Source organism: Poecilia formosa, unplaced genomic scaffold, assembly GCF_000485575.1.
Source record: "Poecilia formosa unplaced genomic scaffold, Poecilia_formosa-5.1.2 Scaffold477, whole genome shotgun sequence".
Taxonomy (NCBI): domain Eukaryota; kingdom Metazoa; phylum Chordata; class Actinopteri; order Cyprinodontiformes; family Poeciliidae; genus Poecilia; species Poecilia formosa.
Genome location: NW_006800416.1, coordinates 141,574 through 156,654, shown reverse-complemented (window position 1 = coordinate 156,654; position 15,081 = coordinate 141,574). Strand labels below are relative to the sequence as shown.

Genomic DNA, 15,081 nt, shown 5'->3' with positions numbered 1-15,081 from the left:
TGGAACAATAGTCTCTTGCCTCCTTTGCAATAAAGAAAACCTTTCCCCTCCTTTTGAAAACCAAAGAGCACTTTCTCATTTCTCCCACTAGGAGGTGCTAAACCCCCGCTGTTAACCACTCCCCTCCAGGAACGGGAGTATTTTCCTGAACTCCTTGTAATTCTGCACAATAACAGCATCCAGCTTGTCAAACCATAGCAACCGTCATGAGCCATCACCAGACAAACCGCTGTGTCCATGTCGGGACCGGAGCACCGTCTGGAGCGACTGACGGAAGACGACCCTCCCAGAACCCTGAGCACTCCCCACCCGGCCCCCCGCGCCGCCCCGGCCTCGCCCTCCATGGAGCCAAGCAATCCCTCATTGCTGCTGAAGGTGGACGGTCACAGGGGCGAAACGCCGTTGCACAACCTGAGCATTTGAAGAGGCCAGCTTTTTCCTTTCTGTGCTCTCGGAGTTGGCTAGGCTCCAATAATTTGACCCATTGATCCGGAGCTAAAGCAGCCCCGTGCGCCCACACCGGCCCCGGCCTGCGAGGGAGCAGGCAGGGTGTAAAAACATTTTTTCACCCTTGTGTGTGTGTGTGTTTTTTTTTTTTTAATTTTTTTTTTTTGTTTGGGCTCAATCCCCAGCTCTTTCAGGGGGCACAAAGAAAGCGCTGCACTCAGCAGGGTCGTGTGGCCGAGGGCCGGGGGCGAGACTATAGGCGGCGATTAGGGCCTCTAATGTGCAACGAATCCTCTTTGGATCACATGATATGAACTAATGTCGCCATTTAATGATAAAACGACAAAGAACTGCTGCTTATGTCTCTGTAGGAGCAGTGGTTCAGACCACATGCAGCCTTTCTTTTTTTCTAAGGTGATCTCTTTCTGACAACTTGGTTGTTCCTTCCTGAATTTAGTCTTGAAAAACAGGGTCAGACAAATTGTCCTAAAAGAAAAAAAAAAGTCAAAGCATTGCTTTCAATGAATATTATGAAATGAATGCAAACTTAAGTAAACTAAAATGATCCCCCCACCCCCCTCTACAAATGAAGTAAAAGTTCTTGGAAAGTGAATGTGAGAGTAGATTTTATCTTCTTATAACGGAACTAATACTTCATTAGTAACTCTGTATTTGAAGGTGTGTGCTGTGTAAGACTGACACTACACCTGTTATAAACACGAAGGAGTCGTGTCATTACGTGTCAGTGAGTAAATAATGACACTTTTAATGCAACATTAAATTAAAGCAGGGGTCACAAGTCCAGTAAAAGTATCAACTCTTACTGGGTCACTCAACCCAGAGCAGTCATTGGCGCAAACGTAGAACCCAGAGAAACTCTAATCTAGAGAAACAACTCATTACCTTCAGCATTTATATAATCAAACATGGAGAATCAACATTATCAGATCAAGAATCCAGAGGAACCCTTACTAGTTTATACAATCTTATTATTAAATGTGAGGAACCTATATGTAGTTATATTTTCTCTTGCTTTTCTTTTATTTTTTGTATTTCCTCTAACTCATTTAAAGCACTTACAATTGTCTTGTTGATGAAAATGTGCTATATGAATAAAATTACCTTACCTAACATATAGTACACTACAAAAACATAGTTTACAAAACAAGTAAACTGCCTCATTTTTAGCATAAAGCAAGTAGACTCATATTAGACTCCAATAAGCTCCCAGTTAACGTTCTGGAGCAGATTCTCCACAGAGCTGTGGCGACTTGAAAGTGAAGCTCTGCAGCAACAAGCGGAGCAACAAATCATCATCATCACCGGACTGTGATCCGCGTCCAGCTCCCGACTCCACCTGGCCTGGCCGTCTTCCGGTTTACGAGCGAGCGTGTTCGATTTACGAGCTGCGCGCGCAGCTACGCGGGCTTGTCGTTACGGAAACGTTTCGGCAAACTATAAAAAGCGAAGGTCGAAGAGAATTAGTTTTAATTTTCTGTAGAGAAACCCCCGATGAGTAGCTCCAAATGAAATTCAAAATGTGAGATGGGAGAACTCGGTAAGTCGTGAATTCGGAGTTGTGAGTTTTCTGCTCTCTGGTGGAGGCAGCCAGGTGCATTGTGGGTCATTGGACGTCCATAGAGTCCTTCACACTCGTAATAATAACACTAATTCGCGCCATGTAAGGCCCTCCCTTGCTGTGTGAGCAGTCAGTGAAAACAAGCCTCCCCACAGCGAGCAAATGCTGCAACATTACATCATTCAAAGGCAGTAAGAGAAGAGAGGCATATAAATAGGAGCTACAAACCTTAAAGTATGACCTGTTTTATTTATTTACCCTGAAAGACAGAGTAACCGTTTACCTACTCCATACCACAACATGTCAGACTTTATTGGTTTATTTAATGAGTCACTGCTTTTTCCAGCACACTGAACCAAACAGAACATCAGCTTTAAAGACCCGATTCGTGTGCCAGTGACAATGAGTGTAATGTTTTGTTTAACATCTTTGCATAAAGTTTAATTGTTGTTTGGGAAACTGTTAAGGGTGCTATGCAAAGGTGCAATTATTTACTCAAGAAACAGTCTTTTGTAATAAAAAACAGTCTTATGCTGGTATCTTTGTCTGTTATAAGCTAAACACTTTGTTGCTTTCTTCATTTGTTTAGAGTGAATAACCTTTAAAGGTACGGCGTTAAAAATGTTTTATTGGGATTTTATGCAATTAGAGCACTTTTCAGAAGAAAATAATAAATTTTTAAATTACTTATTAATTACTTATAATTTAATTACCATGAATTCCACCTGCAATTGTTTTGCGTATGTCTCTACCAATTTTGCGGAAAAAAAATTATATATATATATATATATTCTCTACCAATTTTGCGGAAAAAAAATTATATATATATATATATATTATATGACATTTCTGCACATTCTTCTTTATAAAGTAGCTCATACTGAGATTAGATAGAGATCCTCTGTGAAGATTAATTTTCAAGTCTGGACTTTGACTGGGCCGTTTGAATCATTCTACTGTAGAATGTTGCTTGTTGTTGTTGTTTTCTTGAAGGTGAGCCTCTTTCCAAGTCTCAAACTTCCACTTTTTGATTCACTATCTAGACAACGAGGTCAGCTATGTGCTGCTTCATGTGGTCTATCACTCAACATCCCAATAAAAGACACTGACGTTTGTGTTTGTAACACGTCGAAATCAACTTAAATTCCTTTTTACGCCGAACGTCCGAGAAAAGACAACGTTGCGGAGACATGAAAAGTTTTGTCCCGACTCATAAAAGTTTCCGTCCAACAAATGGCCGTCTTTTCACGAGCCAGAGGTCAGGCCTCCAAGAAACAAATTCATCACACTCCTGTAATACATAAAGAGGGCCTGAGGTATTTGTGGTGTGGACTGAGTGTGAATTTGTTGGGTGATTAAAGGCTAAATTTAGCCTCCTGTCCGCTCAGGGCCGCAGGCCGGCGTGCCAGTGGCAGATGCTTGCTTTCTCTGTTCCATCACTGGGCCAAGTGGGGCTTTACAGGGACCAAAATGGACGAATACCTCCATTCCTGACAGTGAACTTCTTTTTCTCTCTGTCTCTACACACTGCAACGTCTTGTCTTGCATAATTTTATTACATATTTCCTTCATTGTAGGCAATTTGCTGCAGCACAGCCATCATTTGATGGTTTCCCAGGCGTGACTGGTAGAGGTCTACTAACTTTATTCTTAAAGGCTGAAATGTGAAAAGCACCCTTCTATGAGAAGTGAATTGAACGTAAAATATAAAACATTTGTTTATTGAACAATCTAACTTTGCACATCAGCTCGAATACAGCTTTCATTAAAAAGGAAATGTGGCGGTGGCAGCATCATGATATGGGAATACATCAAAACTCCAGATCTAAATCCAGCTGAAAATGAACAGATCTGAAAATTTTTCCATTTTTATAGCACTGTAATTACTCACCTGTGTGTGTGTAGGTGCAATTTCACCTAAATACCTGTAGGTGAATTTGCACCTAAATGCGTCTAGGTGCAAATTAATTTCAAAGTTCTCAACTGTGCCACATAAATTGGATATGAACCTTTGTATTTCAGGGGGTTTCATGGCGGCGCAGCTCGAGGATCCTTGGTTCAAACCCCCAGCTTGGTCTTCCTGTGTGGAGTTTTCATGAGTGAGTCCTCTCTGGATGCTAACTAACAGGTAAACTATTTCTCTTACAACATGGAAACAATGTCTTGTTTGTGGAACTATTGATTTTTCATCAGTATGAAGTAATTATTGTCTTAAAACAAGGTCCTATATCTTTCTGAAAATTCACTTGTAAGTTAGTTTTGTCTCATTTCAAATGTCCTGAGATATTTGCAGTAGAAACAAAAACACTTGGTTAGATTTAATGTTTTTGTGGTGATGAAGGTGTGGTACAGTTTTTATGTGTTGGAAAATACGGTGGTAAGATAAACACATAGTTTAGTACGTTAACACATAATCTAGTCTTTCTTACCATCAGCGATCTGTATTATAAAGCTGGTCCCACATAATCTGGCTGCTTGGATTAAGTAACTCAACCACTTTGAATTTCATTAAGCGATACAATAATTATCGACATGCTTTGTTAAATGTATGGAAGTGCAGAGATGCATGAACTGTATATGAATTAATAAATGTTAGCATCCCATGATCCTGAAAGTGTAAATTTATCTCCTCAGCTTCATTCCAATACAACCCAACATGTTTGGGTTCAGAGTCAAATGCAGCTACATCTACCACAATTCAGTCAGACTGGTCAGTTATAAAATATCCATTAAAAAGGTTATCTCAGTGCAAAAATATCACAATATTGTATTTAATTTGATGTCAAAAATCCAAATAGCAACAAAAATAGCTCCAGATAAACTCTGTTGTTCTGTGTAAAAATGTCCTGGAGTGGAAAGTGACTGATGAGACAAAGGTCTTCACTCAGTTATTCCTCCAGATCTCCTGTCACTCCTCAGCCACTGGACCAAAGAGCCCAGCACTCATGTCATGTCCTGGACTCACTGCCAAACTCTGGACCTGCACTCAGGAGTCCAGCTCTCACTCTCTAACACAAGGCTTCACTCTTTACGAGAACCCGAATTGAGCTTGTTTGTCATTATCTTTCTGAAATGAAAGTCATGAAATCAAAGTCAGTTTCATGCAAACAAAATTATTACTTTTTATGGAAGATGCATAATACTGTCCCTTTAAGAAAGGAAAGACAATTAACTTTGTAATGTAATGCCTTGAATTGGGGCCTCTGTCTCTTTAAAAACTCCCGAAGCCCCGCCTCCAGGAAGTCATCACAACATGGCTCCTCTATTAACCCTTTAATGGTTTTACCCAGGTGTTTTGTACAGCTGAATGGTTGCCATGGGAGATTTCAAATATTTCTCCAACATGCATGAAATAATCAAAGCAACTCTCCAGGTATGTTTTTGATGAGGGAAGAACATTACAACAAGATGTATAGCTCAAAAAAGTCAATTTGACATAACCTTTAAAACGGCCCATGTGAGACGGCTCCATGTCGGTACCAAACAGATGTACTAAAACAAGCTAAGAATCTTCAAATGTTTGACTTTTGTATTTGTTAATAAAAATGTAACAATACCAAAACAACAAGCTTCGTATGAGCCTTTGAGTTTTATAGAGTTTTATAGAAGGTCCAATGGTGTTACGTCCACCAAGGGCACAACATATTTGAGGACACGAGACAAAAGATGAGGGTTCAACAAAATATTTTATTCATAAATTCTCTTCACTTTGATTTTCTTAGTTCAGCTTCTTCTGATTTTCTGTGAAGAAAATAGAGTTCAGGGCCTCAGATCCCATGTCCCAAAAAATAAAGAAAAACAAAACCCCAAAAATATTAACAGAAAGTTGGACCTGGTGAGCCGATCAAACAGAACAAAACGGTACAGCAGGGGGCCAACCCTATACAGGGCTGTCGAAGCCCCTACTAGTACCGGACTAAAGCAAAAAGAACCTAATGTAAAAGAAAGATCGAAAACAGGACAACCGGTCCCACCAGGCCAAAATCACAACGAAAAAACAAACAAACAAAGGCTAACAGAAATACCACATGGCAGGCTGGAAACCTCAGCTGCGGCCCACAGCGGCTGGACTAGCGCACACCGCACCGGACCAACAGTACCACAAATTAACGTAATTAAATGACCAAAAAGAAATTATCCAAACTCCAAAATATATTAACAAAAGATCATTCAATTAAAGTCTATAAGAAAACAAAGAAAAGATATAGAAAAAAATCATAATGTGCCTGAAGCACATAACAAATGGTGAACATGGATTCATTACAAAAACATTCTAAATATTTAGGATGCCCCCAAAACTTGGAGCCCTGGGCTACTGCCCTTACAAGTCCTTTCTAAAGTCCAGCCTATTTTCAGAGGGTTTTACCCTGCAGATCAGAACTTTCTGAAATAATCACACCATCATATACAACTAATCAACTTTCTAAGTTACTTTTCATCAATTCCTCACTCTGCAGTGAAGATTAGTTATTGTTTTTGTTTTTTTACTCCCTTAGACTTTTTAGTGTTTTTCCTTTTTTTTGTTTCCCCAGCGTCCTGTGTTTGGGTCTTCCTTCCTTCTACCTCTGTCCATGTCACCTCCAGCGCTCAGTAGACGATCCTTGGTTTCCTTTTGCTTGGGAATAAATGCTTGACATTGTTTTCTGCTGTTTGTTCAGCTGTGCATAGTGAAGTCCTGTTTTCTGTCTCTGGCTGGTTGTTGGGGGATCACATTGTGCTCCAGTACTTTTAGGTGAGCCAAATGAATTTAAAATGAAGATTTCTCACTAGCAATTAATTTGGTTATTCATTACAAAGGAAATTAACAAAACTTGCTATTTGAGAGTACCATCTCCATGGTACGATAAGTAAATAAGCTGGTTTTTAAACCCACATTAAATTATTAAAAATCAATCGTTTTTTTATAAGGTGAACACTTACTGATGGTTTTCTGCAGCTACCATGTCCAACTCAATTCTACCTCATACCAAGTCGCCATTAAGGTGATAAAGTGTGATTTTCACCCATCTCTGCAATGTCTTGAGCGGAGTTGTAAATCCTTTTTCCTTGCACGTAGCTGTGTTAGAAGCGTGGCTCTCAGGTGTGAGACTAACACGCTCGTTGCATTTTAATCATCTCTGGATGTTGTTATAAAATGAGCCAGACTCGGTTCAGTCCTCGTCGGAATGTGGAGGGAGGAACGGAGGTGAGAGGTTAAAGAAAAACTAACAGGAAGTCAGAAGTACGGGAAAAGAAAAAAAAAACATTGTGACTTTTCTTTTGATGTCCTCAGCATCAAAGCCAAATAAAGTGCAGTTGATTATGAATCAATAATATATTTTATTAAAACATATGAAGTGAAAATGTTAGTAAATCAAGACCAAGCTTCTTTTTTTTTTTTGCAATTTGGTCACCACAATGGGGGAACAAATGCTTCTCTTCCCCAGTTACTTCCTCCTGCTCCTCCAGGGAGACGCTGAGCCGCCCAATGACAAGTGGGAGATAAAGGCCATTCTGCCCGGTAACAGAGAAACGCCTACAAGTAAAAATAATAATTCTCCTCTCTATTCTCTACATTTTACAAATGTGTAAAAAGGAGTTTTTCTTCAGTTATTTTAAATATTTCTTTTCAGTAATGGTAACTTTCATATTAAATTAAATCATAGGGAGCCATAAGAAATGTTCAAAGTAACGTTGCTCACGATGCTCCAACATCTCTGACGCAGCAGCTGAAATGAATAAATAGTGAGGAAAACAAAGGAAAAGTGACGCAGTGACACCAAAGTTTAAAAGAAAAAGTTAAAATATACAGAGTCTGGCTTAGGATAAGCTTGAGTTTCAGATCAGACAATCATATTCAATAAGTTGGAATATACATTTTGGTGAAGCTCATTTGTCAGATTAAAAAACAACCTTTAAGCAGGAACTAAACATTCCTGTTTTAAAATGTTTTTATTGGTTTGATATAAAATTATAATCTTAAATGTTGTGTTTTTGTTTGCAGTAAGCAGAAAGTCATAACTAACAGAGAGGAAGATTATGTTTTTTTTCTTGGTGAACTGAGTTACTAATAATAGGCCTGTCACGATAACAAACGTTGCTGGACGATAAATTGTCCCAGAAGTTTTTGCGATAAACGATTATGTTGTTGTTTTGAGACCAATCCAAGTAATATAATGATAATAATGTCATGAAAAAGCAAGAACGCACAAAGATCAATAAACTTTGAATTCTAACATATTGAATGGGTCAATATGTATAAAACAAAAGCCTTCACTGTAAAAATAAAAAATTACGTCAATTTTACTTTTTTGTAACTGACAAAATATTGTAAACTTGTGGTTGTTGTTTTTAAAGAAATAATGAATTGAAGTTAATTGTGTTTAAGTTCTGAGGTTTCACATATCTGAAAATAATAATAGTAAAAAAAAACACGATCACCTTTGTTCTTTCTAAATAATTAAATTCAGATGAGACGCATGTTGACTGTAATGAGAACTGAACAGGGCTTAACAGAACCAGTAATTGTTTAAAATTTGGGGTTTAATTTGGGCTGGTTGGACCAGATCGTTGTGAACTGCTGTACTCAGATTTTTTTTCACTTTATTTTCTTCCCTTAACCCAAGTTAGAAGTTTTTATGCTGCAGGAGGAAACCAGGACATCCGCTGAAGACGGGAACAGGAAACCCAACAAACGACAAAAGGAAATGTTCCCACCAAAAGGCAGCAATGTTAGGTGCTCCATCTCACATCCTACCTTACATATCTGTTTAATTTAATCAATTTTTTTTGTCAATGTAGATCAAATGGTACTCTTTAATATTAGTTATTATTCAGATTTCAAACTTGACAAACTTGAGTCACTTTCACAGCTTCGTGTCTCTGCGAATGATGAATTTCATTCTTTGCGTAAAGCAAAAAAAAACAAAACCGGAACGGGATGTATGGTACAAAAAATTTATTTAGTAACAGTTTTTTTTGTAAACACTTGAGGTAAATTAACATTTACATCAACTTGTCCTTACAAATAGCATCATTCATACACAAGGCACTTCTCTTGTTTTAAGACAGCGTTTGAAAACAGATTGCTGCTGTGAGCGTCGTGAGATGGTTCCTTCTCCCTGATGGGCCAGAGACATCATGCTCCGCACGAAAAAAGTAAAGAAAGAAATACTGTTAGTGGAAAGAGAGCTCAGAGGAGTCACAGGGACAACGCTCTTTGAACCCAACATCCTGTCAGGGTTGAGGGTTCGGCGAAGGGCCAGCTACCCGTTCTCTCTGAACGAGCGGCGCTGTCTTGATATGTGACGTCTGACCGGAGTCCCAGCAGGTTTGTGGGAACACATTAACTAAACAAACACGAAAATATTCCAGCTGTTTTTGCTTTTCTCTCCTTTTTCAATGTCCGGACACTTTGCTATAAGTGCGTGAGATGAATGAACCTTTTGGTAATATTCCTACATCTGCGAACAGTTGTGTTTTTAAGACTTTTCACTCTGTCACCAGCACTCTTGCGTCACATTACGTCTCTCTGCCTCTTAATACTGTTGGCTCTGCTACTGCAGAGGAGCACCTTTGCTTCCTAAATGTGCAAGTACCGACTGCTAAAATGTAAACGTTAGAAATCATAAATAATGATAATAGCAAAAGAACAAGTCTTTTTGGTGCTTTTTTTTAATTTAAGTTACAAAGGCTGGTTTTAGCTTTGTGTTTTATCCTTGCATAGTTTTATACCTGTCCTTACACCTATAAATATACTATGCTTGGACTATACAGTTACATGATTTTGTAGCGTCTCTACTTTGCTGAAAAGTGAAAATGTCCTGCTTTTCCCTGTTCCTACTCCTGTCTCTCACTGTAGCTGCTGGCTGTGCAGACGACATGTGAAATACTGTCTACATAAAATAGTATTAAAGGAAAGAGTTTCATATTTTTGAAGTGAAGTTCTGTTACATGACTAACTGCAGCAGCAGATAGCCCACTTAATCTCTTCATTTAGTAAGTCCTCATGAGTTGGTCCTCAAGGTTGAAGGTCTTATGGGTCAAGACCAAATTCTATGTTTGTTGTATTAAAATAACTCTGACGTCAAACATGTCAGTGGTTTATGTAAACACTGCTTTATGAAGAGTTAAACCATTTTCACATCTTGCAGTATCAACACATGAAATGGAAGTCGGAGGCAGTGCGCCACCAGTTATCTTCATGTTCAAAATATGTACTAATCCTGATGTTTAAGGTTTAAGCCAGTCTTTTTACCGTGCTTTACTTTTATATTATTTACATTTAGCTATGAAACTGTGCTTAGTTCACTGTACTCGTCTCACATAGGAACGCCACTGGTGGCGTGTCAACTCTGTCCTCCATTTCAAGTATAAAAAAAATAGCAGTTTAAATAGCCATTGACTGCTAACAGTTTTAAGGTTGCTAAAAAAGCCTTCACATAAACTGTTACGCCATTTTGAGATTTGAGCATTTTTAAGATTGTGAAAGACTGGGGATTTGGTCTTTTTGGATTAGCTAGCTGCTAGCTTCAGCCTCAGATGCTACTAGCTTCTGTCTAAAGGGCTAGTTACTGTGGATTTATACTAATGAAGATGCCGTGAGACTTATCTATTGCAAGTAAGTTATTAACTGCTTGTATACCTTTAGCAGAACTTCACTTTAAAATCTTAAACTTTGAGATTTTTCTGGAATCTCAAAGAATATCATTTCAAGATATTAGGATTTTTAAAATGGTAAAAGACTGGGGAGTTGGTCTTTTTAGATTAGCTAGCTGCTAGCTTCAGTCTAGTTAGCTTCAGCCTCAGACGCTGAAGCTACTAGTTTCTGTCTCCATTGCTAGCTAATGTGGATTTATACTAACGAGGATCCCTTGATACTTATCTATTGCAAGTAAGATATTAACTGCTGAAAAACCGTTAGCAGAACTTCACTTTAAAATCCTAAACTGTCCCTCTAATTCTCCATTGTGCTGTTATGCTCAGTAACATGTCAAGTACAGATTAGGTTTTCCACTCGGGTGCCCCGGTGAGGGGCTAGTGACAATATACCATAGATTAAGGTTAATGCAAAGAGAAACAGCATTTTGAAAATGCTTGTGGCGTGAACAACCAAACAGGACAGTAACACACCACGTACACAGCAGCGGGTGGCGGTTGATGAGTTAACACCTCGGGTTCTCTGAAGGTGACAAGAGAAATAAAAAGCATTAGTGGGGTACTGCACAACAGCGTTTCAAAAACGCACAACAGCTGTTTTTGTTTTTTCTTTTTAATCTGAGTTGCTGCTCAGTCAAAAACTGACTACTACAGGGATGTGAGTAAAATTCAACTCAGTTTCTTAAAAAAATAGCACTTTTCAGAATAAAACCAATGAAGAAGCACATGAAGTGTGTAACAATAAAAAATAATGGAGCTTCCAAGGTTGCTATCGTTGTTCAGGTGTGATTAAAAAGGTAGTTGTGGGTATGTGGGGAGGGGGAACGACCCACCAAAATAACTACAAAATACTTGTTACAAATCCTTAACCAAAACCCTCTGGGATGCTATATTTTGAACATTGGCTGGCCTTATTTTTTGCATTATATTTTAAAAGTTTTTGGCATGCAATACCTTTGTGCAATATATTTTTACTTATGTTGGCTGAAAGCAGAGGCAGGTAGCCATTTTCTCTGAGAGGACAAGGTCAATTATGTGGGAATCACTTGGTTAATTTTGACCGGCATTTTTTTTTTCCCTTCATCCTGATTGATCAATTTTTAAAACATTGGCAAAAAGATACATAGTGGATTTAGGGTAAAAGTAGATTAAGTGCCAGTGCACCGGTGAGTTGTAGGACTACACTTTCCGCAACGATCTGTCTTGAAAACAATTATGTTGTTAAAAAAACAAAACGTCTACAACCTTTCAATGTGACATTGATGTCAGAGTCTTTAGTAAACCCCCATATTGAACATCAAGTAAGCTAATGTGAATTGCAATAACATAGAGCGCTGACATCTTTTTACGGTGCTTCCTGCAGCTGAAAAGCACATTTTCATTCAGTATTAGGCCATATCAAAGAATACCGGGGTTTTTAAGTTTTCTAAACCACTAAAATGTTCTGTTTTACCACTCATACTATTTAAATCATCTTAATGAAATCTCAGACAAAGTGCCAATGTGACCAGTGCTTTCTCTCCCACCTGTTGCTGCGCACTGGTGGGCAGCAGGCCAAGACAAAGCCACTACACGTTTCCCTCACTTACAGAAAAGTGTCATGGTATTGGAAACTGAAATAGCACCAGCAATCCCTCTTATGAAGGCAGTTCTGTTCTGAAACGACAACAAGTGGCATGTCTAAAGCGGCTGAGCGGATAGGCTTGCTACCTGAACAGAGATAGCCAAGCTATTAACCAACTTTAGATGACGTGGACACAGTGGTATTTATCGTAAGAATCTCATTATCTTGACACATACATTAGGAAAATATGTCAGTTTGCTCCAACAAATAAGAGTGAAACACCATTAAGTCTTCCCACTAAACCAAGTTGCTAAAATTTACCTTTAACAACATAAAATTTTACCTTCTGCTTTTTGTTAAAAGGTGTGATCATACTTTTTGTGCACAGTCCTAGCAAACTTTACATAAGCAGGTCTACAACTCACCGATTGCAGTAAAAGGCTGCAGCCGGGGGCGACAGTATTTGACCCAAGACTCTCAACACCATCCTGAGTCCCCAGAGTCCGAAACCTTTCCCAGTTCTCACATGGTGGCAGCTGGCACACTTACAAATTAAAACCTGTCTGCCATAGCTAATGACTAGTAAATTTAGTTTGTGTTTAAGGTTGACAATTGATACGTTTTTGTTAGGCCATGGGATCAAATATTTGAAAGCCAGAACAGGACTTAGATTGGTGGGGCCTGGGAGCGTCGGGTGAACTGGACCCTTCTGTCTGGGGAAGTGATTCCAAACTAACATCTACATTTTATGCTGATTTGCTTTCCTGCCTCTTGTTACTTTGTCTTTTTGTATTTTTCTTAGATCTTGTTCCTACCTAAAACAAGTATGTATTGCTTTCCTTGCTTGTTTAACAATCACATTGTTTGAGGGCGTGGTAGAGGGAAGCCGGAGGTGCTGTTGGGGGACACTAAAGGGCCAAAGCGCTTCTAGACAGCCAGGTCACTTGGCCTGGCCCTGACGTTGCTGCTCTTGCTTGCCCGGCTGAGCCGCCGAGGGTCTGTGCTGGCCATGAGCGGAGGCTCGTGCATCTCCACCGTCGTTATGGTGCGGTGGACCTCCTCCAGTGTGTTGTCGCCTCCTCCGCCGCCTCTGTCGGTGGCTGGGCTGCTGCCGCCGTTTCTGCCCGAGGCGGCGTTGGTGGTGGTGTTGGCGTTGCTGTTGGTGTTGTTGCTGGAAAGAAGCAGCGCAGCACCAGCCGGCGTCTGCTGCTGTTTGTTCTCATTGTTGGCAGAAGAAGACGAGGATGGTGAAGGGGAACCCATCTCCCGAGTCTGCTGCTCGGTGGCCAGGTTGGCCCAGTTCTGCTGCGTGGCCAGCCTGTGGTTGTTGCTGATGTAGTATCGAGAAGGGGAAGAAGACTGCTGAAGGGACTCTTCCTGCTGGAGGTCACCCATCTTGAACTCTGCTGCTGAAACCATCGTTGCCGGCCTTACAGGTGGCAGGAACGCCCCGCTGCCTGCCGTCACGTGTATGTAGTTGGGAGGGTAGCTGAGGCTGGATGGGACAGTTCTGGAGGCCGAGGCCAAACACTGAGGCTCTTCAGCGTTGGCGCGCTGCAGCAACTCGCTGTCGGGGACGAACTCGTTCGTCATGCCCTGCTTGAGTTTCTTCCATCCGAGGTGATAGATCTCTAACAAATTCAGCAAAAGAGACACGCAAGCCACCACAAGCATAAATATAATAAAAATGGTCTTTTCAGTGGGCCTTGATATGAAGCAGTCAACGGTGTTGGGGCACGGCCAACGTGCGCATTTGTACAGGGGCCTCAGCTGGAAGCCATACAGGAAATACTGGCCCAAAATGAAACCCACTTCAAACAGGGTCTTGAAAATAATATTGAACACATAAGTGCGCAGCAGCGCACCTCTGATGCGGATTTTGCCGTGCTCGTCTCTGATGGGCGGCTTCTCCTTCTTCCCGCTGCCTCCGGCGTCGCCGCCGTTTCTGTAAAGGAGTTCCTTCTCCTCTTGAAACCTGTTCGCTTTGCGCATCTCCTCCTCCTTCTCCTTCCGCTTCTCCTCCATGCGAACGATGTGCAGCACGTGGCCCAGGTAGATGAGGGTCGGCGTGGACACGAAGATGATCTGCAGCACCCAGAAGCGGATGTGCGAGATGGGGAAGGCCTCGTCGTAGCAGACGTTCTCGCAGCCGGGCTGCTGGGTGTTGCAGGTGAAGTCGGACTGCTCGTCGCCCCAGACCTCCTCGGCCGCGGCGCCGAGCACCAGGATCCTGAAGATGAAGAGGACGGTCAGCCAGACTTTGCCGATGACTGTTGAGTGCTCCTGAGCATTCTCCAGCAGCCTCCCCAGAAAACTCCAGTCGCCCATGCTTCCACGTTTCTAGCCTACGGAGAAAGTACAGGCTGGGGAGGAGAAAGAAAAAAACAATCCAAAACAAAAAAAAAAACACAAGAAAGAGAACAGAGGAAGAGATTATGTCAAGAGAAACAAACGGCCAATGACTCTTGAAACAGCTTCAAGGGACGAAGGCTCTTACCCTGAACTGAGACGCTGTACATAGACACATACAACAACTGTTGGCATAAAACCGTCTATACCACTGAATACCTATCAGAAGAGGATCTGAACACAAACTGCAGCCTTTCAGTACTGATGCTGGTTTACTGTACAAGCCACCTGTGTGATTGAAGCCCAGTTCATTGGCTTTTCTCTCTGTGTCTGTGTCAGACCCTGTCTCTGTCTCCCAGCTGCTCGCTCCGCTGCGCAGCAGGCATGTGCTGAGATCGACATTATTATGTTCGAAAACAGCATTTAGCAGAGATGGGGCTCTAGGATGCCACAACGCGCGCGCACACACACACACACACACACACACACACACACACACACACAC

The 15,081-nt window shown here is 40.9% G+C and overlaps 1 protein-coding gene and 1 long non-coding RNA gene across 2 annotated transcripts in view; one reads left to right on the top strand and one right to left on the bottom strand.

Annotated features, from left to right (window-relative positions):
* The first annotated feature begins 1,866 nt into the window (after positions 1–1,866).
* LOC107833897 (uncharacterized) overlaps positions 1,867–15,081 on the top strand; it is a 46,023-nt gene continuing 32,808 nt past the window's right edge. Inside the window, exons 1-2 of the long non-coding RNA XR_001659674.1 lie at positions 1,867–2,005; positions 4,049–4,154. This is a non-coding gene — a long non-coding RNA (uncharacterized LOC107833897). The remainder of the gene's footprint in view (positions 2,006–4,048; positions 4,155–15,081) is intronic.
* The window catches only part of LOC103156383 (gap junction alpha-3 protein-like), a 7,699-nt gene continuing 1,566 nt past the window's right edge, over positions 8,949–15,081 (bottom strand). The window contains exon 3 of the mRNA XM_007578400.2: positions 8,949–14,590. Coding sequence (XP_007578462.1) covers positions 13,155–14,555 — 1,401 coding nt within the window. The 5' untranslated portion in view covers positions 14,556–14,590 and the 3' untranslated portion in view covers positions 8,949–13,154. The remainder of the gene's footprint in view (positions 14,591–15,081) is intronic.